This window comes from Lampetra fluviatilis, chromosome 55 (genome assembly GCF_964198595.1).
Source record: "Lampetra fluviatilis chromosome 55, kcLamFluv1.1, whole genome shotgun sequence".
NCBI lineage: Eukaryota > Metazoa > Chordata > Hyperoartia > Petromyzontiformes > Petromyzontidae > Lampetra > Lampetra fluviatilis.
In genome coordinates, this window is record NC_136329.1 from 8242210 (window position 1) to 8267916 (window position 25707).

At 49.4% G+C, this 25707-nt stretch overlaps 2 protein-coding genes across 2 annotated transcripts; one reads left to right on the forward strand and one right to left on the reverse strand.

The window, feature by feature from the left end:
• Nucleotides 1–2663: 2663 nt before the first annotated feature.
• On the reverse strand, nt 2664–10922 carry LOC144949800 (tripartite motif-containing protein 14-like). The gene is made up of 6 exons (XM_078879744.1): nt 10146–10922; nt 9022–9117; nt 8278–8511; nt 6933–6955; nt 5638–6032; nt 2664–3562 (listed from the first exon to the last, which is right to left on the reverse strand). The coding sequence occupies exons 1-6, from the start codon at nt 10557–10559 to the stop codon at nt 2958–2960; spliced, it is 1767 nt and encodes a 588-aa protein (XP_078735870.1). The 5' UTR covers nt 10560–10922; the 3' UTR covers nt 2664–2957.
• A 7372-nt stretch (nt 10923–18294) lies between these two features.
• Nucleotides 18295–23261, forward strand: LOC144949896 (complement C1q tumor necrosis factor-related protein 5-like). The gene is made up of 4 exons (XM_078879880.1): nt 18295–18454; nt 19030–19207; nt 20711–20764; nt 21863–23261. The coding sequence occupies exons 2-4, from the start codon at nt 19033–19035 to the stop codon at nt 22348–22350; spliced, it is 717 nt and encodes a 238-aa protein (XP_078736006.1). The 5' UTR covers nt 18295–18454; nt 19030–19032; the 3' UTR covers nt 22351–23261.
• The last annotated feature ends 2446 nt before the right edge of the window (nt 23262–25707 follow it).

Here is a 25707-nt window from a genome sequence, read left to right on the forward strand (position 1 = left end):
TACGTTTTGGGCAGATGTTTGATGTAGGATATTAAAATGCGTCTTGTTCAATGTTTGTTGCATAATGTGTGTGGGGAGCGGTGATGTAGCGGTTAGCTGCGCTACGAACCCAGCGACCCGAGTTCGATTCCCGCACACGGCCAACACCAGTAGACGATTATTTGAACCCGTCCTGGGCCTCCCCTAGGTCGACTCAACTGTGTAAACATGACCACTGAGGAGACAAAGGCGGCTGGCCGTGGTGCTGGTCACCCACTCCCTTGTGTGCCGTGCCGACTTTCATAGGTGCTCGCTAACAGCACTTGCTCCAACAGTCTGTGAAGGCTATGTGGGGGGGGGTCTTTGATATGAGAATCGGCTGCTGTTATGATTGAGAGTTTGGGCTGGCTTCTGGACCCAGGTATTGAGATGCGGTTTTGTGACGTGGGGGGGGGGGTCTCTGATCGCTATTGTGACGTAGGGGGTGAGTCTTTGATCGCTAATGTGACGTAGAGGGGGGGGGGGTCTCTGATCACTATTGTGACGTAGAGGGGGGGGGGGGGTCTCTGATCGCTATTGTGACGTAGAGGGGGGGGGGGGTCTCTGATCGCTATTACAGAGACAGCAATTTACCCTTCTGAAGAGGACTTTTTAAATAAAATGTTACCTTGATTTGAAGCTTTCGTGACTGCAATGATTCATATTCTTAGGTTTTTTCGGTAAAGTCACGTAGGTAAAAACATAAAAAAGTAAAATAAAATAAAAATAAAAATCACGACGTTTCGGAGGCAACACAAGCTTCCGTCTTCAGGTGGTACCGTCACAGCCACGGCAGCTGTATCAAGTAAATGAGAGATTGCAGGAGTTACCACTGCGTTTATATAATGGTTGGAGAAGGTGGTGGGGCAAGGGCCGCATACTTATTATTAATATGGTAAGGTGAGGTTTGAGACTAAGAATAGACTGCATAACAAAGGCTGAGCCTTTATTATGGAGAGGTGCAGGATCCTTGGGACATTCTGTCTACAGGAAAGCCACCCACACAGATTCCTACTTGAAACCGGATTCCCACCACCACCCATCTCAAAATAATTCTCTCATCAAAACGCTATACCACAGAGCCCATGGCATTGCTGACCAACACCACCTGGCCAGTGAATTAAGACATGTACATCGGGCCCTCAGGATGAACGGATACTCTGACCGCACTATCCGCCAAGCTGTCTCTCCCACCATACAGAAACAGCCACATGAAACTCTGACCAAAACTATCACGTTGCCATACATAGCAGGCGTGACCTAAAAGATCTCCAAAATTCTAAACAAACATAAGATCCAAGTCCGATTCAGTACAGTGCATAAAATCCGTGATTTGATTCCATCTGTGAAGGATGTCGTTCCTGACTTACAGTATCCTGGAGTCTACAAATTGAGTTGCATTTGTGGTGATTGCTACATTGGAGAAACGAAACGTCATGTTTCTGATCGTGTCCGCGAGCACAAGTCAGATCTGAAACACGGCAGAACGGATTCTTCGGCCGTTGCCGATCATTGCTACAACTCGGTGGGCTCTCATGAAATTGTATTTTCCGAGACCAAGGTTCTCTGCAAACCTCCTGGCTACCATCAAAGGTTTGTACACGAAGCCATACAAATATACAAACACAGACATAATTTCAACCGTGATGACGGTTACAAACTGAGTAATCATTGGAAAGATGTGATTAACCATGCAAAAAAGATTTAACTACACTTATTTGCCAATCTTATTTGACAGACAACCATTACTGTTTAACCATGTTTAGTGGTGGTCTTCTTGTTACAGGTTGAGTCACAAACCGCACCTCTCCATAACAAAGGCTCAGCCTTTGTTATGCAGTCTATTCTTAGTCTCAAACCTCACCTTACCATATTAATAATAAGTATGCGGCCCTTGCCCCACCACCTTCTCCAACCATTATATAAACGCAGTGGTAACTCCTGCAATCTCTCATTTACTTGATACAGCTGTCGTGGCTGTGACGGTACCACCTGAAGACGGAAGATTGTGTTGCCTCCGAAACGTCGTGATTTTTATTTTTATTTTATTTTACTTTTTAATGTTTTTACCTACGTGACTTTACCGAAAAAACCTAAGAATATAAAATGTTACCGTTTCCATACCTGTCAACCCCTTATCAGTGCCCCACCTTATTACAGTGCCCCACCTTATTACAGACCAATTCAGACCTTATTGGTCACCCAGTGACCCTTATACATCTCAACTTTCATCTTACTAATTCCCATGTTTAGTCTATGGGCAGTGTTGAGTCTGTGGTGTAGTGTTGAGTCTATGGTGCAGTGTTGAGTCTATGGGCAGCGTTGAGTCTATGGTGTAGTGTTGAGTCTATGGTGCAGTGTTGAGTCTATGGTGCAGTGCTGAGTCTATGGTGCAGTGTTGAGTCTATGGTGCAGTGCTGAGTCTATGGTGCAGTGTTGAGTCTATGGTGCAGTGTTGAGTCTACGGGCAGAAGGTTGCAAGAGTAAGGCATGCACCAGTCGAAGTCAGGGGAGCACCACGGCTCTTTATTTGCCTCGCGAGCGCTCACGCGAAACACGCCCCCCTCACTCCGATTCCCGCCGAGAAGCGCCCCGATCGCCCCGCCCCTTCCGGTGACGTCACACGCCCCCCCCCTTTTCGAGGCGTCTCCTACCTCTGTCGCCCCGCCTTCTCTTTCCTTTCCCTCGTGACGTCATCCTCTCATGGGAACCTCCCCCCTCACGTAAGTATCCGTGCGGTACCTCACGTAAGTATTACTATACAAGGAAGGAAGGAAAAATACAACGGGACAATTTGCTCCGTTCCCTATTCCTATTTCCCCTATCGATATCTGCCCTTGCGTACCTTAGTCAAGTGATGCGTTGTATTGTTACAGGGGCAGAGAGAGAAAGATGGGGGCGCGAACACAAAAAACCCCTCCGTAGTTCTACCGCGATTCTCACTTGAATTCAACTATCGACAGATTCCCACCGCCGACAAAACGTCCCTGGACGAGCTGCCCCTCGAGGCGGAAGGCGGGCAACAGGGGCTGAGCGAAAGTGCAGCGGAACGCGTGGAGGGGTGCCATCGTGTCGGCGCAGTGGAACGCGACGAGCCCGGCGTCCCAGTCCAGGTACACGCCGATCCTCCGCAGCGACCTCCCCGGCAGTGGCCTCCCCGGCGCCAGCGCCAGCGTCGCCGCGACGCCGTCGTGCCACGCCACGATCCTCTCGCCGTGCTTCTCCAGGCACCACGAGATGCCGTTCATCCCGAGGCGGCACGCGGGCCCGCTGCCCTTCCTCGCGATGGACGCATACGAGACGCCGACGCGGCACGCGCGGCCCGCGGACGCCACGTCCACCTCCCAGTAGTGGCGGCCCGACGAGTAGGCGTCGGAGCAGAGCACCTGCTCCCACTCGTCGAAGCGAGCGGAGTTGTCGCGGCTCAGCAGGCGCCTCAGCATGACGTTGGTCTCCTTGGCCGCCAGCGTCGCCGTTTTGAGGTCTCCGGAGATGCGGAGTTCGCTGTGAGCCGAGTTTTGATCCAGGCTGGGCGATTTTCCATCTGCGAATTAATCAACGTTAATTTGTTGTCATGGTTTTAAAAAATATATAATTTGAGTGACTTGCTTACCACTTTCTCTATGTGCCTGTGTGTACTGTGTTTGCTGTGGGGAGCAGTGGCATAGCGGTAAGCGCACTGCACTACGAACCCGACTACCCGAGTTCGATTCCTGCTCATGGCCAACACCAGTGACGATTTATTTGAACCGGTCTTGGGCCTCCCCTAGGTCGACTCAGCCCCAGATGAGAACCTGGTCAGGCGTGTTGTTGGCCACCCATCACCTGATGTGTCATAGGTGCTCGCGAACAGCACTTGCACCAACAGCCTGTTAAGGCTATAGGGGTAATCTTTGTCTTTGTTTGTGTTTGCTGTTGTTGTAATTCGCTGACCCCCCCCCCTGCCCCCATACTGGACATCTGCGTAAAAGAGCTTTACAGCTCATCGGATTCCTCCTGCGGTTTAAATAAAGATGAAGATTCTGATTAATTAGGAAGGCGCTGGGAGCTATGCACTTTTTAAATATAAATGCGTGTTTAGTTTGTTGTCATTCCCCCGCACCTCCAAATTAGCACGGTTGGCTACGTACAGTATGAAAGAAATTCAAGATACATACGTACATTAATGACCCTGATAAGTGATCATACTTACATATGCCATACGTGTGTGTAGATATTTATCTTTTTGAACAGCAATGCATCGTTGTTGTCTTTGTCACATGTAGCATGTAGGGGGAAACTGGAACATACACACAATAAACTAAACTATTTATTTTTTAGTCTATGTAGCTCTTTTTCAGAAGCCACCTGGCTACTACAAATATTAGCTCAACGAAGTGGCTTATCGAGATTTATAGCAGCAGCCAAATAATTTAAACGCATGACGTTCATTTTCAATTTGAAGGGAAAACCGGAGGACCCGGAGAGAAATCCATGCTACTACGGGGAGAGAAAGAGAGACGCAAACTCCAAATATATATATCAGTCGTCGGGATCGAACCCACGTCCTCCTGCATACCAGGCGAGGTAGTTAACATCTCCTAGCCACAAGAGGTCAGACATGGTTGACAGGCCCCTTATGCTACTTTCAAGGGCGTGAGACGATACTTGCAGCAACAACCTGCAATGGTTTGCTCGCACGACTTCTGGCAGAAGGGTCTCACACAAGAGGGAGATCTGGACGACTCCTCCAGATGGTGATTGGCCTACTCCTCCATGCTGGCGGGAACGGTCCAAGGATCTCCAGACTATGAGTTCATTTCTGCCATGAGCAGGTAAAGTCAATGGGGTTTCGAGACCCAAATCAGGGCCAGGATTAAGTCCGGGCCCTTTAATCTTGAACAGAATAAGTGGCACCCGGTCAAATCTGCTGTGGAGGTACCCTGGGACGGTTTTTTTTCCAGCCGTAATGATGTAGGCGTTTTAGCCGATGATTTAAGGTCTCCTACGGAGGTGACAACACTCGTATGAGCACGTATACTTTGAACAAACCTAATTGCGCTGTACAGGTATTCCCTCGTTTATATTCACGAACTTGGCTATCCGCAATCTTGGCTATCTGCTAATCGCATCTAGATCTATCTATATGACTGCTGGATCGAGAGAGAGGGAGAGAGAGAAAGAAAGTGATGAGAGATAAAGTGTAGTATCATCCTAATTTAAGGTAACTTCATTTATAAACTATGAATACTTGAATATGTATTTCTATTTAGGTTATCTTAATAATAACCATGTTTTGTGTTATTATGATAACTTTCAGATATTTAATAGTTATTTACTTATTTATTTAAGATAATTCCTTTTAAAAAGATATGTTTTCGAGAGGCCAATATTATTCTCAGCAAAATATGCTATTCATGACCATCTCCGGAACGTATCACCTCTCACAGCGAATATCAAGGTAACACTGTAGATACCAACACCAATTCTCGCCATTCGCCACTAAGTGACGGTGAAGTCACCATGGCGTTTGTGCCAGGCTATGTGCACGTTAAGACCACGTGATGTGTCGAACGCCCGCCGGCAGAAGGTCATGGGGCAGACCCAGGTGCCATGGGTCGAATTAATAAGATGACTTACATTTCTTAATTAGTTGAGTCCTGTTGAAGCAATCCGGCGTGACGTCTGACGGTCCATTCGTGCTGACCCTGGGCCCTGCTGCCGGCTGCACCACGTGGGGACCCTTCGGCCCTCTGGGCGGCAGCAGATCGGTCCGCTTGAGCGGAACTCTCGGCGGGACGCTCGGCCGGTCTCCGTCATCGCCTGCGACGATGTTTGGAAGTGGCGGTATTGGCGTTGGCGGCGGCGGCGTTGGTGGCGACGGGGAAGGTAGTGGCGGGGAAGGTGCGGGCTTTGCGGAGCCCGTATAGACATCCAGCAGCTCGCCGAGCCTTTTCTCCAGAGGAGCGGCCATGGAAAACTGGGCCCTCGGCGCAGGAGAGGGCTCCGGCGGAGCTTTCGCCAGGGCGCCGAACCTTGCGTGGAAAAACGTGGCGCGGTGGTGGGTCACTAGCAGTGCAAGAATATCCTAGTAGCAAAAGTAGCATGTGCTCCTTATCAGTGTCTTATTATATTAGTAGCAAAAGTATCAAATGCTATGACCCCAGCACTTTCAAGGGCCCCGCGCTAAATGCTTTCAAGCTATCAATTCCGTACTCTTTTGTTCATTCGGTAAAGTCACGTAGGTAGAAAAATTAAATAGAAAATAATATATCACGACGTTTCGATCGAAACACAAGCGGTCGTCCTCAGGCGGGAAACTTATCCAGCAGTGGAACTATTCTTCCTGGTTCAGCAGTTCCACTGCTGGATTATTTTGTCCGCCTGAGGACGACCACTTGTGTTGCGATCGAAACGTCGTGATATATTATTTTTAACTTTATTTTATTTTTCTACCTACGTGACTATACCGAAAGAACCAAAGAGTATGGATTCTTGCAGTCACTAAAGCTTCAAATCAAGATACTATCAATTCCGGTTCAGTGATTCTGCACTTGCTCTATTACTATAGTACTATACCACCTTCAACTTGTATGAATGCCAGGGTGTTTAAGGTTAGCGATTTGTCGTATTATCTGGCTGTATAGCAAATGGAAAAATACAATTGCTTTACTATGCAAGTAAAAAATTGTGTTTTAATATTTATGTGTATTTATAACATATGCTACAGGCCCTGCACTAGCTTTATCCGGCACTGGTCACTAGAACTGGAGTTTGGAAACTCCCCCGGTTTAAACTAAACGATTTTGTGAAATGAGAACGATCAATTCCCTCTGCCAATATCCCAGGGCCTACGGATCAGCAGCTGGTGGTGTATGAATTGGACGGGTTAATACAACATCTGCATGCCCATGACCTGCTATGTTTTACCTTACCTCTCTGAGTCTTGGGCGAACCTCTGGAATGGAAACAGTGTGAATGCACACACACACACAGGCACACGAACACGCACGTACACACAAAGCAATTAGCAAGGAGTGCGGGTTGTTTGCAACACGGTGGAGTTTCCACCACACGATTAGCATGTACGGCAAGACGACGTACATCGGTTAACGGCCTGGCTGACACGAGACAGCTGATCGTTAAGTGTTGACAAATTCCGAACGTATTATCCAGTTGTTGACTCATGCAGCCACACATTCACAGACTGTTGGGGCCAAGGCTATTCACGAGTAGCAGCACCTATGAAGGCCGACACGGCACACGAGGGGTGGGTGGCCAACTCCCCAGTGGCGATGTTTTACACACCACACCAGGTACTCATTTGAGGCTGAGTCGACCTAGGGGAGGCCCATGACCAGTTCAGATGATCGCTGTCACTAGTGTCGGTGGTGGTCTTGAGCGGAAATGGAACACGGATAGCTGGGTTCGCAGCGCAGAGCGCAGTGCTATCCGCTACACTACCGCTCCCCAGACACACACACACAGACATACACACAGACACAAACACACACAGACACACACAACAACCGCCATTCGCCACTAAGGGGCGGTGACGTCACCACAGCGCTTGTGCCAGGCTATGTGCACGTTGAGGGCACGTGAAGTGTTGAACACCCGCTGGCAGGAGGTCACAGGGCAGACCCAGGTGCCAGGGGTCGACTGACTGAGATGACTGGCCGATGCACCACCTGTGCTCCCTAATGTGCCAAATTGCTGTGCTTTAGCCACCCAGTGCTCCGCTTGTTGTTGTGAGCGTCGCTTCTCTGCCCTCCGTTGTTGCTGGAGGGCGACTGCCTCCAACTGCCCAGTAGCATCCTTCACGACCCAGTCAACGCAGCCTTGGCTGCTGGAGGAGCTCACGAATGGGACTTTTTCCAGATCTTTCAAGGATTTGTGAGCTCCTCACACAATCCAGCCTGATATCATAGGCCTTGACCAGGTCAATAAAGCAGAGATGTAGGTCTTGTGGGAATTCCCTCCACCTCTGCTGTAGCGGATGGACAGAAAATATGGCATCTGTGCAGGACCGCCCTTTTCTGAAACCCTGAAACCACATTGGGGCTCCGCAAGCCTCTCCTCTGCGTGCGTGGATGCACCGATGCCGGAAGAGCGTGTTGGTAATTACAAGCCCATGGGTTGCACAAAAATCTAGCAGCCTCCTACCGTTGTTATTGAGCTGATCTGGCCCATGCCTTCCAATCACTCCAGACCAGGTGCCAGCATCACGATCAAACACACACACAGACACACGCACGCACGTGCGCGGCCACTTGTTACCTGGAGAAAATCCACTGGATCCTCGGTGACCTCCAGGTCCTGGATTTTCCCGAGCGCCTCGCGGAGCTCGAGCTGAGCTGCCCGTCGCCTCTCGATCTCGCGGCGAACCCCCATCAGCTTCGAGGCGAGCTCGTCGTCCACAGCCGCCAACGCCGACTCCCGGTCCCCGGCGATGAGATCGAGGAGCTCCGCATATCGGCCACTCAGTCTCGACTTGGTGCCCGCCGCTCCATCCTGGGGCCGGCAAAGGGCAATTGCGAAGAGTTGCGTTTTTTGTTGTTGTTTGTTTTTGAATGGTAACAAAACGATTGCGACGTTATAGTCCCAAGTTGCTCGTCACTTTTGTAGTGTGTAGCGTATTGTGCAGTGTGTAGCGAAGTGTATAGTGCAGTGTGTAGCGTAGTGTATAGTGTAGTATGTAGTGTAGTGTGTAGCGTAGTGTATTGTGTAGCATAGTGTAGTGTAGTGTATAGCGTAGTGTGTAGCGTAGTGTAATAGTAGTGTATAGTGTAGTGTGCAGCCTAGTGTATAGTGTAGTGTATAATGTCGTGTACAGTATAGTGTAGTGTCTAGTAGTATAGGATAGTGGAGTGTATAGTAGTGTAGTAGTGTTGAGTAGTGTAGTGTATAGTGTAGTGTAAATAGCATCTGAAAGCGCCACGCGATGCCGGTGACCGCCTTCGTTCGAGGGCTTGGCCAAAAAGCCGCACTCACTGACGAGATCGGCCAAAGCGAGGAGCTCACCTCCATCAGGCGGGTCGTCTGCTCGAGATCGGCGATGCCGGCGGTTATCGCCACGTCCTTCCCGCCCAGTGTCTCCTTGAGCGCGATCAGTTGGCTCTGCGGAAACGCAGTCACGTTCACCGTCGGCATTGCTGCTTGTCGCGAGCTTGGGCATCGCGCATTTGCCCGCGGCTGCTCGTGCCGCTGTGTGTCTGCACGAAGCTAGTCTCTGTGGGTGGCTGTGGGTGTCTCTATGGATCTGGGTGTCTGTGGGCCTCTGTGTATGTCTGTACGTATGTACGTTGAACGTCATTCGCACCATGGGTAGCCAGCCGTGCTAATCTGTGCATCTATGTGGGTGTTTATGGAGGTCTCTGAAGCGCATCTATGGGTCTGGGTGTCTGTGGGTCTTTGTGTGTCTACGTTGAACTTCTGTCGCACCGTGTGTAGCCAGCCATGCTAATATCTGGGTTTCTGTGGGTCTCTGTGGGTCTGGGTGTCTGTGGGTCTCTGTGTGTACAGTGCGTTTAGCATCTTCGCCGATTGGAAACATTTAGGCTGGCCTGCCTACGATCCATCCTGGGTTTAACAAGGCTGGATTGTGTGAGGAGCTCACAAATCCTTGAAAGATCTGGGCAAAGTCCCATCGGTGAGCTCCTCCGGCAGGCAAGGCTGCATTGGCAGGGTCATGTAGCCCGCATGCCCAGCCACCGCATGCCTAAACAGCTTTCGTTCGGCCGGATAGAGGGGGCTAAACGGGCGCGGCACGGGCTAGAGAAGAAATGGAATGATGTGGTACAGGAGGACGTGGAGCCGAGTGCAGGTTACGTTATGTTGTGTGTTGAGTTGATGTAATACATAGTGTTGCTCTCAAGACAACGTCTGCAACTCAGTTGGACTCGCTACACATTATTGACACTATACATTATTAACGCCATACATTATTAACACTACATTATTAACGTACATTTGTTATGTTTACAGTGTAGTATTATCCGCTTATTTTCCCCATTAAAAAAAACGACAGTCCCATAGAAGTGTTCACATTTCTTTTTGAAGCGCCCTGTGAATGGAAAAAAATAGCTTTTTGATTTTTTTGCGTTCGTTCGCCCGCTCGTCGTCGTTCAATGCAAGTTTCAACTCACGCCCTTCGCCCGCCGCTCATCTCTCGCGGGCGCGATGTCGTGTCTGCTGTGCGCGCTCGTGCAGTCGACGCAGATCAACCGCCCGTCCGTCCTGCAGTAGAGACCCAGCGTCTGTCCGTGGCGCGGGCACCTCCCGGTCGAATCCTCCTTCGACTCCGCGCCGCCACCGCCGTCGCCCTCGGCCAGCTGCTCCAACACGTCGGCGATGACGATGTTCCTGCTCAGCGTGGGCATCGTGTAGTAGACCTTGCAGCAGAGAGGGCACGTGTAGCCACGGTCCTCTGACTGTGCTCGCCAGTGGCTCTCGATGCACGCCTTGCAGTAGGTGTGGCCGCAGTCGAGGCTCGCCGGCTCGCGGAACGTGTCGAGGCACACGGCGCAGCGGAGTTTCAGGTCAACGGAGGACTCGGCCATGATCGGAGTCAACGAGGAGTCGCTTTGCTCCGTCGACACTCCCGACCTCTCCCCAAAGCCTTTCACTATGAGAGGCGAGAAGAATCCGAGGAGAGGCGATAACACCAATAAAGGTTTCAATTTGAGAAGATAAAATGAAGATTAATTAATCGCGCGCGCGTTAAAAACAATTAACAAACTTGAAAACGAACGGCGGGTGACTTCTGCACGTCCGACTGGGTCAAGCGAAATCATTGTTCCAGGAACTATACTTTGTGAGAGATCAGCACTTTAACAAAAAATATATATATTAGGGGAAAAAACCCAGACTTTCCAGTCGGACCGCATGCTTCGTTCGAGTCCCATAACCCAGCGGATATATATAGACACAAAGCTCCCCCGTGTAGCCTTAACAGACTGTTGGGGAAAGTGCTGTTAGCGAGCAGCACTAGTACAGCACTAACCGCTTGTGTGTTGGAGAGCAAATCCACAACATTCACAATCTGAGTACGGAGTACAATCACAATCTGTGCGTTACTCGTACAGCACAAACCGGTTGTGTGTTGGACAGCAAGTCCACAACATTGACAATCTGAGTACTGAGTACAATCACAATCTGTGCGTTACTCGTACAGCACTAACCGGTTCGATCGGATGCATTTACAATCTGAGTAACGTGATTTGTTATCTTTGTTTACATCGTTGGCGCATCTGTCACTCGTTCGTCAGTCAACCCGCGTGCTGCTCCACATTCCTCATCATTTCCACGGCACGGAGCTTACGAGCCTGGCCACCTGGGTTCGATTCCCGCTTAAACTAAACTGTGTTTTATTTGAGCAGGTAAGGCCCATTGAGCTGCTATGGGCGGGTGGGGTGGCACGTACCTCCCCCCCCCCCAATGATCCGATCGAAATCCCTAATTTCGATCGGATCATTGGGGTTTATTTGTAATAAATCGGTATTTTGCGACCCCCACTGCCACTGCGAAGCATATTATTACGTGCCAGGAACTCTATGAGATGATAGGACAATAGTCTGAGTCCATAATTGGCAATAAGTAAAGGCAAAGCGGTTATAAGTGACTCACAGAATTGTGCACGGTTGCGTATACAGGACACGACTTCCCTGAAGGCATCAACACCTTCAGCGAGCGCGATGCCGATCACACAACGCGGTTCGAATTCGACCCTCGATCGATGGCCGCGCTATCGCCGCACACACGTCGAATAAAAAGCAAGGGACAAGTCCATACTTACTAACAAGTCCTTACTTACTAACAAGTCCTTACTTACTAACAACTCCCTACTTACTAACAACTCCTTACTAGCAACTCCTTACTTACTAACTCCTTACTTACTAACAAGTCCCTACTTACTAACAACTCCTTACTTACTAACAACTCCTTACTTACTAACAAGTCCTTACTTACTAACAACTCCTTACTTACTAACAAGTCCCTACTTACTAACAACTCCTTACTAGCAACTCCTTACTTACTAACTCCTTACTTACTAACAAGTCCCTACTTACTAACAACTCCTTACCCACTAACAACTCCTTACTTACTAACAAGTCCCTACTTACTAACAACTCCTTACTTACTAACAAGTCCTTACTAACAACTCTTTACTTACTAACAAGTCCCTACCCGCTAACAACTCCTTACTTACTGGCAACTCCTTACTTACTAACAACTCCTTACTTACCAACAACTCTATCATTATTACACGCTTTTATTTAACTCATTCTGTTGTTGTCGTATTCTCAAATATTGTAACTCAATTTTAACCCACTTCTCAATGTGGTATCGACTGCAAACTTGGTATACTTATGTCATACTGATGACAATACTATATTATATAAAATATATATTTTTTTAAACATTCTTTTTATACGTTATGTTTCGGCTTGGGTCTAATTGTCCACGGTAAACTCATGTTGGCTGTAATTGACCACGGTACCTTGCGTTATGGCAATCTTCGGGGCCACTTCCTGGTCGTGGAATTCTGCCATTACTCGTACGGTACATTTCATTAAAGCGTGTTTAAAAAAAAGTATTTTTAAATATTACTTATTTAGAAACGACCTCGCTATGACAAGTGACAGTTCAACGTAGTGGCTTATCATCATTGTCACCGAGAAATGTATAACAGCAGCCAAATCCTCTAAACACGTTGAGACGTTGATTCTAAATGTGGAGGGGGGTGTGCAGGAGGTCGTGGGTTCGATCCCGACCCTGTAGATTTGGAGTATGCGTGTCTCTCTCCCCTGGAGAAAAACTCACGCCACCGCGGGGAGAGAGAAACGCAGGTTCCAAATCTACAGCAGCAGCAGGAGTCGTCAGGGTCGAGATCGAACCCAGGACCTCCTGCACACCAGGCGAGGTAGTTAACATCTCCTAGCCACCGTGATGATGATAATGAGAGAGAGACCCGCAAACCACATTACACTATACACTAAAATATACACAACACTATAGACTTAATACTACACTGTACACTACGCTACATACTGCACTATACGCTACACACTACACTACTATACACTACACTATACGCTACGCCACACTATACACTATTATACGTGAAACACGACACTCCGATACACTACACCACCATACTAAATTGAAAACGAATTTCTTTAGAACTACTTGTTGTGTTTAGTTTAGGTATGGTGCAAAAGAAGTTGAACATAATACACACACACACGACGCTATGCTGCAGTAGGTAGGCACATTTTGGGCTCAGTCAACCTAGAGGAGGCACACACCACCCATGGTTCGTAGGCCGGCCACAGACACGGCTGCACAGACCCAACTCACACAAATGGAATGCGGAGGGTCTAGGCAACTTTATTTAGACATTCTTCTAGCGACAACGGAAATGTACAAAACTGTGGGCGTGTGAGAAGAGCATTTTTTAAATATAATTTGGCGACGTTTGGGAAAATTCCGCTTCTTCAAGATGTTGTGTGCTCATGGAGAAGGGCCCTTGCCCGAATTGTCGCACGTTGTGTTGTACGTCGTATACGGTCACATGAGTATCATCATCCTCGCAGCGGCTTTTGGCTGGCCATGGAAAAAAAGTCACTGCATTGTGCAGTCAGATGCTATATACACTACACTATACACTACTATACACTACACTATACACTACACTATACACTACTATACACTACACTATACACTACACTATACACTACTATACACTACACTATACACTACTATACAATACTATACGCTACACTATACACTACACTACTATATACTACTATACACTACACTATACACTACTACACTATACACTACTACACTATACACTACTATACACTACACTATACACTACACTATACACTGTTATACACTACACTACACACGACGATATACTACACTATACACTACACTAGACACTGCTATACACTACACTACACACGACGATATACTACACTATACACTACACTATACACTGCTATACACTACACTACACACGACTATACACTACACTATACACTACACTATACACTCCACTATACACTACTATACACTACACTACTATACACTACACTATACACTACACTATACACTCCACTATACACTACTATACACTACACTACTATACACTACACCATACGCTACACTATACACTACACTATACACTGCTATACACTATACTACACACGACTATACACTACACTATACACTACACTATACACTGCTATACACTACACTACTATCAACAGAAGGTGTGTACTGGATTAATTGCACTTGTGGCAAATGTTACGTTGTTCTGTTTACGTGACAAACCTTACTAGTTGGCTGTGTCGGGTGGTGGCGGGTTTAACGACACAACATTTATATATTTACGCGATCTAACCTCAAAAAAACCCGAATTATGGATAATATCGGTCGCGAAAGCCTATGTGTTAAACCAGTTGATGATGATGATTGTGATGATTAAAAACAAGTAACGGGCTTTTACCCTCTCCGGCAATCATACAGACACACACAGGGACACACGCACAACACAAAGGCAAAGATCCCCCATGTAGCCTGTAACAGACTGTAGGGGCAAGTGCTGTTAGCGAGCACACGAGGGGATGGGTGGCCAGCACCACGCCCGACCGCCTTTGTCTCCCCAGTGGCGATGTTTACTACACACCGTACCAGGTACTCATTTGAGGCTGAGTCGACCTAGGGTAGGCCCAGGACCGGTTCAGATAATCGTCACTGGTGTTGAGCGGGAATCGAACCCGGGTCGCCGGGTTCATGGCGCAGCGTAGCGCTAACCACTACATAACCGCTCCCCACACACAGACACACACACTCACACACATACACAACAACAACTGCCATTCGCCACTAAGTGGCGCTGCAGGTTCCTTTTTTGATAAAGTTAAATAGGGATTTGTGATCGTGGGCCACTGAGGCAGAATCCATCTCCATCCTTGCAGCGCCTCACGGCTCTCCGAACCCCCGAGCGAAGGCTGCGGTAAACCTCATTCTCTATTGTGGGATGCTGTAGACGATTAGAGTGGGCCTGTCGCTTTTTCTCAACCATCCTGAACACCTCCACTGTCAGCCAGGGTACCCAAAGCAGCCATTGCAGCTGCATGAGTTACAGTCCTAAACCTCGCCCATTTACCCTCGACATCAGGAGTGGGGGACAATGCCAACCTCAGCCGCAAGCGATGATGAAATTCTCGCTTGCAACTTTCATCAGCTAACTGAGACCAGGCCACCTTGGACGTGGGGTCTTGGGTGTAGACCCACCACCGGAGTGGAAGAATGGCAGGCGCATCTTACAGATGACTAGTCGATGGTCAGAGGGCAGATCAGCTCCACGGTAGGTCCTGGTGTCAAGGACATGGGCTCGCATTCACTGATCCGTCACTATGTAGTCCAGCAGATGTTCTTGCTTGGACCCGGCATGCATCCATGATGTTGTGTGGATGCACCGATGCTGGAACAACGTGTTGGTAATTACAAGCCCATGGGCTGCACAAAAATCTAGCAGCCTCCTACCTATGTTATTGAGCTGATCTGGCCCATGCCTTCCAATCACCCCAGACCAGGTGCCAGCATCATGACCAACTCGGGCATTGAAGTCACCCAACACGATGACTCTATCCCGAGTGGCCACTTTAGCCAGCACCTGTGACAGGAAGTCATAGAAGGCATCTGACTCATCGGCCTTGCCTGCATCTCTCCACGGATGTTCGTCTTCGGTGGGGGCATAAGTAACCACGACCACCACTCCACGCCTCCGGTTGATGGGAAGGCGAGCCCAAAGTAGCCTGGGGCTTACAGCTTCCCACACCTCACCGCCACGCTCCCACGCCCCCTTCATTATTTTGTTCAGAAGAAGAGCCACACCTTGTTGTTTGGCAGTCTCCTGCCCCGAGTGGAGAACTGTTCACCCCTCATGGTGGCAGGAGCCAGAACCGGTCCACCGGACCTCCTGAATGCCACAGAGATCCATGCGGTACCGGTCCAGCTCCTGACAGAGGAGTGGCAGCCTCTTCTCCGCAGTGAGCGTTAGAACATTCCCCGTGGCCATTCGTAGTTGCTTGTCGTTGTCTCTGGAGGAACCCCGAGGGTAAAGATTCAATCTCCTGGCTCCGTCAAATGGGGTTTGGCCAGGAGACGTCATAGACGCCTGGCCCCCCGGGGCCTCTAGCACAAGCTTATTAGTTACATATTTACGTTTAATTTGTAGTTTAGTGGTAATGAATTGAAGGTGGAAGGGTTGCCAGCCCCTCGCACCCATCCAGAGCCCCCGTTTAGCCACTGTGGTGGTCACAGACGCCATGAGGGGTGAGGCCAATGGGCATTGGCCCTCCCCCCACAGCACTGTCCAAGACAGAGTTCCCCGTCCGGCACCGCGAGGAGGTAGGGGGTTGTTTTGCCGGACTCTCACACACACACACAGACACACACACTCACACACAGACACACACACTCACACACACAGACACACACACACAGACACATACACACACACAGACACACACACAGACACACACACAGACACTCACACAGACACACACACTCACACAGACGCACACACTCACTCACACTCACCCACACACACACTCACCTGCACACTCACCCACACACACACTCACCCACACACACACACGCTGTGACAATGTACGCACCGTGTCCCTGACTGATATGGCGTTCTGCCACGAGACGCCACGTTCAACCATAACCACAAGCACCAACAGCAAAGATTTTGCTGTTTTTTCCTGGATTTTTCTGTTGCGCGTAGCCACTTTAAGATGTTTCTAAGTTAATATTTTGTTTGTAGCGGTTGCACCCGAGTCAAGAGCCGCATGGCTCACAGGGCTACACCGAATGAACTGAACTGATTGGCTACCTCCTAATAGGTGCCCATTCGGTGTGTGAAGATGCTTCGTTTGGTTCGCTGTCCTTCGCGCGCACCTCCGATGAGCACGGTTGGCTACGTACGGTGCAGTAGAAGTTCAACACACATACACAGAGACCCATGGACACCCATAGAGACTCACAGAGACACACAGATTAGCACGTTTGGCTACGTACAGTGCGGTATAAGTTCAACACACATACACAGAGACCCATGGACACCCATAGAGACTCACAGAGACACATATTAGCATGGTTGTCTATGTACGGTGCAGTAGAAGTTCAACACACATACACAGAGACCCATGGACACCCATAGAGACTCACAGAGACACACAGATTAGCACGTTTGGCTACGTACAGTGCGGTATAAGTTCAACACACATACACAGCGACCCATGGACACCCATAGAGACTCACAGAGACACATATTAGCATGGTTGTCTATGTACGGTGCAGTAGAAGTTCAACACACATACACAGAGACCCATCGACACCCATAGAGACCCACAGAGACGCACAGATTGGCACTGTTGGCTACGTACGGTGCAAAAGAAGTTCAACATACACATACAGAGACACACAGATACCCAGAACCATAGAGACATGCATGGAGCAACACAGATTGATTATCGCGGTTGGCTAGGTACCGTGCGAAAGAAGTTCAACATACATCATGATCATCGTCGTCATCATCGCCACCACCGATACCACCACAATCATCGTCACCACCACCACCATCCTGGCCATCATCATCAACACGATCGTCGTCATCATAGGTGCTGCTACTCGCTAACAGCACTTGCCCCGACAGTCTGTCGCAGGCTACACGGGGGATCTTTGTCTTTGTGTGTTCATAGGCGCTGCTGCTACTCGTTAACAGCACTTGCCCCAACAGTCTGTGGCAGGCTACACGGGGGATCGTTGTCTTTGCCTGAACGCGAGCGTGTGAGCGCCCTCGCGAAGAAGCGATCACAATACGACACATACGACACACTTCGAGCGAAAAAGGGTGGGGGGGGCACATAAAGCAAAGCATGGGAAAAAAACCCCAAAAAAACTAAATGATGAACGAAGCAAAGTGCCGACTACACCGAGCATCTTCTTGTTTCCTCTGATCGTAAAACAAAAAAGATGGGTCTCGTGGTCAGCCAGGCGGTCATGAGCCGCGCTCGTCGCTGTACCACAACAGACTCGTCGCCTGTCCCGTGACACGGACGCGACCTTGAATGTACTTCTCTTCCTGCGGGGGGGGTGGGGGGAGGGATGGAGGAGAGGGAGGGAGGACAAATGATAACAACACAAAGACGCCATCCGTCTTGCAATCACGAGCGGGCCGATATATAACACACACACAGACACACACACACATAGACACACACACACACACAACGCCGCCCTTTAGCAGATTAGTTCGGTTCAGTCGTCCGACAGATCTCGCTCGCTCTGTTGTCAAAGTCCCCTTGAGCAGGGGAGCTCCTTCGGCGTTCCTCTGACACCGACTCACGCCGACACGAGGAGGAAGCAAAAGGTGATTCCCTAGCTCGGTGAACCTGGCAAACCCTGCCGACTCAGAAGGTCGTGGGATCGATCCCGACCCTGACGACGCCTGCTGCTGTAGATTTGGAGTTTGCGTGTCTCTCTCTCTCATCATCATCATCACGGTGGCTAGGAGATGTTAACTACCTCGCCTGGTGTGCAGGAGGTCGTGGGATAAATCCCGACCCTGACGATGCCTGCTGCTGTAGATTTGGAGTTTGCGTCTCTCTCTCATCACCATCATCACGGTGGCCAGGAGATCTTAAATACCTCGCCTGGTGTGCAGGTGGTAGTGGATTCAATCCCGACCCTGGCGATGCCTGCTGCTGTATTTTTGAAGTTTGTGTGTCTCTCTCTCACCATCATCACGGTGGCTAGGAGATGTTGACTACCTCGCCTGGTATACAGGAGGTCGTGGGTTCGAACCCGACCCTCCCGATGCCTGCTGCTGTATATTTGGAGTTTTCTCGCGTGGCCACTGATCTCGCTGTGCGCTCTCTTTGCTCATCCCACCGACCCCCCATCTCCCTCGCCTCTTCTCTCTGTCTGTGTGTTTGGCCACTGCAGGAGATGGCGACTCCTCTGCCTCCGTTGTTCACTTCGGTTCTGCTCCTCTTGCTCTGCACGGTGGCACGCGCGGGAGATGATCCGGACGCTCGCAGCTCAACCTCGTGCCCAGCACCCCCCGCGGGCATCCCGGGCATCCCGGGGCTACACGGAGCTCCCGGTCGAGACGGCATAGCCGGTGAGCTTTGGACGGCACAACAACAAACAAACAAACAAAGCTCCCCCGTGTAGCCTTCGACGGAGTGTTGGGGCAAGTGTTGTTAGCGAGTAGCAGCAGCGCCTATGAACACACAAAGACAAAGATCTCCCGTGTAGCCTGTGACAGAATATTAACAGATTGTTGGGGCAAGTGCTGTTAGCAAGCAGCACCTATGCAGGCGGGCACAGCACACAAGGGGATTGGTAGCCAGCACCACGCCTGGCCGCCTTTGTCTCCCCAGTGGCGATGTTTACTATACTACTACACACCGCTACACCAGGTACTCATTTGAGGCTGATTGGACCTAGGGGAGGCCCAGGACCGGTTCAGATAATCGTCACTGGTGTTGGCCGTGAGCGAGAATCGAACCCGGGACGCCAGGTTCATAGCGCAGCGTAGCGCTAACCGCTACGCTATCACACAGACACACACACAGACAGGTACACACACAGGTACACACACAGACACACACACACACAGACACACACACAGACACACACACATAGACACACACAGACACAAGGACACAGATTCCCCCGTGGAACCTTGGCAGAACGTTTGTTCACAATTCTGTCAAATCGCCCGATGGAGCTGGTTGCAATAGCCAGCGAAAATTCACAATGCTCAAGCTGCAAACGTCGTTGTGGGTTCACTCTCCAGCACACAGAACCGGTGTGTGTGCTGGAGTGGTAACTAAAAAAAATCCACACAGAGACCCAAGGCAATCAGCGGTGCTGGTGGACACAATTCTGGCTGTCCGCCTGAGGATGCTGCTGTTGGTTGCTGCTGTTGTAATCGCCAGCGAGCTGTATAATCTGTGAACGTCGTAGTGGGTCTATTCTCCAACACACAACCGGTGTGTGTGTGCTCAACTTAAGGCCGTAGCCATGGAGTCAACATTGGGGGGGACCAAATCTTCCAGGGTGTCTGGGGGTCCAAACCCAGAAAAATATCTAAATTTTAAAATCTCATTTTCTGCCTAAATTTTTTTTTAAATTCACTAACACATGGGATGGACTTTTTATTTATTTTTTACAATAATGTCTAATAGTGTATTGTATTACATTGCTCTGTTTTTACCATTTCTTGTTGTATTGCATGTAATGGAAGAGATTAGGGATTCATAAAATACAACCATAACCACAATCATATGAACATAAATCTAAGCATTGATTTATGTGAAGACCAAGGTTTAACAAATAGTTGTTTAAATTTGCATAGTACAGCAATAACATATTTTATAGCAATATATTGACGGGGACATTTTGAGCATATTTGAATATTGGGGGGGGGAGGGGGGGATGTGTCCCCCCCCCCGGACTTCAGCAGTAAATGGTGGGGGGGGGGGAGAGAAACGAATAGAACCCAACTCTTTGGGTCTTTCGGTAAAGTCACGTGACTTTGAGTATGAATTCCTGCAGTCACGAAAGCTTCAAGTCACGAATCGAACCAAGTTTGCCTTTCTGTACCCCCTCAACGCAGGACCGCCTGGGAGCAAGGGCGACACCGGAGTCCCGGGACACAAAGGGGATGTAGGTGAGGACCCCTTTTAGCACTCGGAGGGGATGAAGGGGGGGGTGTGAAAATCCTCCCCCGCAGCACGCACGCGCCACAAGGCGCGCACCCACCGATTCAGCGCGGTTGGCTACGTGCGGAGCGAAAGAAGTTCAACATACACACACTACGTACGTGCGTGTGTGGCCTTAAGCGGGAAGCCGTGGTGTCGCGACCCGAGTTCGATTCCCGCTCACGGCACAACACCGGTGATGATCATTTGAATGGGTCCAGGGCCTCCCCTAGGTTGACTCAGCCTCAAATGAGCACATGGTGCAGTGTGTAAACATCGCCAAAGGGGAAACAAAGGCGGCCGGGCGTGGTGTTGGCCACCGACCCCCATTGTGTGCCACGGTGCCGCTCCCCGCAGAGACCACCACCACCACTGTAATCAGAGGCACGCTTCTCAACATTGACTATGGATGTTGAACTTCCATCGCACCGTACGTAGCCAACTGTGCTGATCTGTAGGTCTGTGTTGGTATCTTTGTGGGTCTCTGTAGACCTCAGTGAGTGTCTCTCTGTATCTGGGTGTCTCTGGGTACCGGTGTATGTATGTATGTTGAACTTCTTTCGAGGGAGAACAACAAACTAAACACAACAAGAAGTTGTAAAGAAATTAATTTCCAATTTAGTATAGTGGTGTAGTGTATAGTAGTATAATGTATAGTGTATTGTATAGTAGTGTAGTGGAAAGTCGTGTATAGTGCAGTGTATCATAGTGTATAGCATAGTATGTAGTGTACAGTGAATTTTGTATACGTAGTGTGTATTGTAGTGTATAGTGTAGTGTGTATTGTAGTGTATAGTGTAGCGTGTATTGTAGTGTATAGTGTAGTGTGTATTGTAGTGTATAGTGTAATATGTATTGTAATGTATAGTGTAGTCCATGTTTTCTGAACTTCTTTCGCACTGTACGTAGCCAACCACGCTAATCGGAGAAGCGGCGGGGAATAGGACAACAAACTAACACAACAACAACAAGCAGTTTTAAAGAAATTAGTTTTCAATCGGCGTCCTTGACGAATGCGATGCGTTTGCATTTCTTCCACTCTCTATCTCTCTCCCTGCCTCCTGAAGGTAATCCGGGCAAATTTGGACCGCGCGGTGAGACGGGGCCCCTCGGACCTCCTGGAGTTCCCGGCCTCCAGTCCGAGCCTCGTGCGACCCGACCTTCGGCCTTCGCCGCAAAGATCTCCTCCTCGCGACCTCCGTTCGGCACGCCCATTAAGTTCGACGTCCCCATTTCCAACGAGCAAGGGCACTACGACCCCGGCACGGGAAAGTTCACGTGCGCTCACGCGGGCCTCTACTACTTCGTGGCGCACCTGCACATTCACGCCACACACTTGGCCGTGGTGCTCGTGAAGAATGGCGTTACCGTCGTCAAGTTCGCGAACCACTACCTCGACAGCTACTACTCCATCGGCTTGAGTGGCGGCTCCGTTCTGAGCCTCGGCGCTGGCGACCAGGTCTGGCTCGAGGTGACCCAACCCTACAATGGCCTTTTCCATCAGCCCGAACATCGAGACTCCACTTTCATGGGGTTCCTTTTGTTCGCGGAATAGCGACGCCGTTGTTCGGTTGCCCCATTTAAGGCAGGGGTGGGGAACGTGCGGCCCGCGGGCCGTACAAGGCCCACAAATAATTTGGTCTGGCCCTGCCAAGGCAACCGCAGGCGGGACTCGAAATTCAATAAATCTAGGAGAAAACCTGGAAAAACAGTTGCGAGTAGCAGTAACATCATCAATACCAGCTAACGTCACATGCCTCACCGAAGAGAAGCGGTCCCAGCCATCACATTAGGGGCGGGTTAATTAAATGTTTGACCAAATATAACGGGCTAATTTTTAAGTTGATAATGTTGTATGGACCGCGAATGATGTTATAAATATCCAAATGGCCCTTGGCAGAAAAAAGGTTCCCCACCCCTGCAGTTTAGGGGAACCAACCATCGACACGGCGACGGCACGGAACCGTTCGGCTGGCCGTCGAACGAAGACGGTCGCGCCGGGCATCGCGCGCTGATTTTCTGATACGCTGCTTCTGCGGCCGCTGCGAGCTGCCCACTTTCTAGATCGACAAACTCGTTTCTTTAAGAACTGCTTGATGTTCTGCTTGGTCTGTTGTCCTTCCCACCTGCCAGCTCCGATTTGCGCGGCATATGGTTCGAAAGAAGTTCAACATATATACACAGAGACTCACAGACACACCCACAGATTAGTACGGTTGGCTATGTATGGTGCGAAAGAAGTTCAACATACAGTGAGGGAAAAAAGCATTTGATCCTCTGCTGATTTTGTATAAAAGACACCTGGGAGCCAGAAATCTTTCTGATTGAGAGGGGATCAAATACTTATTTCCCTCATTAAAATGCAAATCAATGTATAACATTTTTGACATGCGTTTTTCTGGATGCTTTTGTTGTTATTCTGTCTCTCATTGTTCAAATACACCTATCATTAAAATTATAGACTGATCCTTTCTTTGTCAGTGGGCAAACGTACAAAATCAGCAGGGGATCAAATACTTTTTTCCCTCACTGTACGTATGGTGCGAAAGGAGTTCAACATATATACACAGAGACCCACAGACACACCCACAGATTAGTACGGTTGCCTATGTATGGTGTTCAACACCCACAAAGGTAAACTCGTTGTGTTGGTGGTGGTGCTGCGTTGGCTGTTGTGCAGATTCAACAACAACTCAACACGCTCCGTGTCAACAACACTGCCATGAATAAGGGCCATTGCCCGAAACGTCACCGATTATATATATTTTTTCCCTCTATTAAAGCCACAGTCTGTGTTCGCCGCCAAGGTCGTGATGGCTTTCATAATGCCCCCGGATCGGAAAATTAAGACTGATTGATTGATGCACAGTGGTTTTTGACTAATGATTGATTGAGGCACAGTGGTTATTGACGAATGATTGACACAGTAGGAATTGACCAATGTTGTCAGCGGTTTTTGTTTTTAATCTTCATAATCGCCAGCACGAACACGTTTTGCGTGTGTTTTGCGACAAAACGTTAACAAAAAAATACTCTTAGGTTTTTTCGGTAAAGTCACGTAGGTAAAAATAATAATAATAGAAATAAAATAATAATAGATGAAAATAAATCTATTAAATCACGACGTTTCGGAGGCAACACAAGTCTATTTTTTTACCTACGTGACTTTACCGAAAAAAACCTAAGAGTATGAATCCTTGCAGTCACGAAAGCTTCAAATCTAGAACAAAAAAATAGACAACAAAAAAAATCCGCGTATCTTCCGTCTCTCCGCGTGAACAAAACAACAAAAAGCATTCCCCCACACAAAACCCCGCAAGCCTCCGCAACCATCCGGTCAGTACGCAATATCGGCACGCGTCGACTCACGACCAAGGAACCAACTCCGGTTAGCGGCTTTGACGCTCACGCGTCTCTCGCGAGGCTCGATCTCGAATCGATGTTGGCGAACTGGCCGATCTTACGGGGCAATGAATCCCCTTCCCTCCCTCCCTCCCTACCAACTCACCTTACCTTATTCACGTAGTGTCTCGTATCCAAGGCGCTTTGCAAGAGTTATAAATGGTGATTTGAAGCTTTCGTGACTGCAGGAATCCATACTCTTTTGTTCTTTCGGTAAAGTCACGTAGGTAGAAAATAAAATAAATCACGACGTTTCGATCGCAACACAAGCGGTCGCCCTCAGTTCGCTAAAAGTGATGTAGTGGCATGTGAGAGCTGGAGGGGAAACTAGGGGAGGGGTATTAGGGATGGGGGTATGGGGAGGGAGATTGAAGTGGGAACGGGAATTGGGGTGGGTACCTAGAGGATGGAGGGGAAGGATGGGGCCAGGGAGAAGAGGTGTGGGGGTCTTGAGGGGAGAGTGGGTCGCCTCTCGCTTCACGTGGAGGGGAAGTTCGTTGCAGTTGCAGTGGTGTTACGTACCGGGGTGTAGCAAGCCATTACGTTGCGGTGTCTACATCACGGTCCGTGCGTGGGGTGTCTACATCAACGTCCGCATATAGCCCCGCCCCTCGGGGGGCAGTTGGGTATATAAGGCGGTGAGAGCTCGAGGCAGTCGTTGGAGCAGAAGAGCCAGTGAAGACTGAAGACCAGCTAGCTAGCCCTGGGACTACCCTAACTCGCTCCTCTTATAAGAGCCGAGCAGGGCAAGCCAGGGGCGACCTCAGAGCAGCGAGGACTGTGTCCTTGTGAGGGCCAGGCTCGTGTGGCTGAGGGTCGGACCTGAGCCGAAGCTGGGCCAGGTGAGTTAGCCTTTATAGGATGGTCTGGGTTAGAGGAGTGTAGGAGCTAACGGGGAAACGTTAGCCGAGGGACACTGCCTCGGATAGACCGGGTGAAGGGGCCGTTACCCCTTCCAGTGTTAGGGTGCGCTACGTACTGTATAGTACCCATTTGTTAATAAAAACGTGTTGCCTCCGTCAAACGTCTTCTGCGCTACTTACGCCTTTACACAGTTGCAGCGGAAGCGGTGGGTTGCGCACAATGAGAGTGGACGGGGTGGAAACGGCGAGGAGTCGGAGAAGGTCGAGAGCGCAGCGGGCGGGTGGGTCCAAGCTGGTGCGATGACAACTTAGATGGCCAGACGTATTCGTTGCACCGCGGGACCATCACCTACTATGATGAGCCAAGAATACTCTTTGGTTCTTTCGGTAAAGTCACACAGGTATAAAATAAAATAAATCACATTTTATTTTATACCTCCGTGACTTTTTATTTTAAACCTGCGTGACTTTACCGAAAGAACCAAAGAGCATGGATTCCTGCAGTCACGAAAGCTTCAAATCAAGATTGAGCCAAGAATGTCTGTCTGTGTGTAACGCGCGTGACGTCCCTCCACATGTCACACCCCCCCCCCCCCCCGTCATTAATATTCATGAGCGGGTGGATTTTTGCACTCGCGCAGAAGGTC

Excerpts from the sequence above, each read along its gene's own strand:
- LOC144949800 (XM_078879744.1), bottom strand. The coding sequence starts at position 10,559 with ATGGCCGAGTCCTCCGTTGACCTGAAACTCCGCTGCGCCGTGTGCCTC. Across the intron at positions 6,033-6,932 it reads TTCGCCCAAGACTCAGAGAG|GTTCGGCGCCCTGGCGAAAG; the intron begins GTAAGGTAAAAC and ends TTTCCACGCAAG. Across the intron at positions 3,563-5,637 it reads GACTCAACTAATTAAGAAAT|ATGGAAAATCGCCCAGCCTG; the intron begins GTAAGTCATCTT and ends ATTAATTCGCAG.
- LOC144949896 (XM_078879880.1), top strand. The coding sequence starts at position 19,033 with ATGGCGACTCCTCTGCCTCCGTTGTTCACTTCGGTTCTGCTCCTCTTG. Across the intron at positions 19,208-20,710 it reads CGGTCGAGACGGCATAGCCG|GACCGCCTGGGAGCAAGGGC; the intron begins GTGAGCTTTGGA and ends CCCTCAACGCAG. Across the intron at positions 20,765-21,862 it reads GGGACACAAAGGGGATGTAG|GTAATCCGGGCAAATTTGGA; the intron begins GTGAGGACCCCT and ends TGCCTCCTGAAG.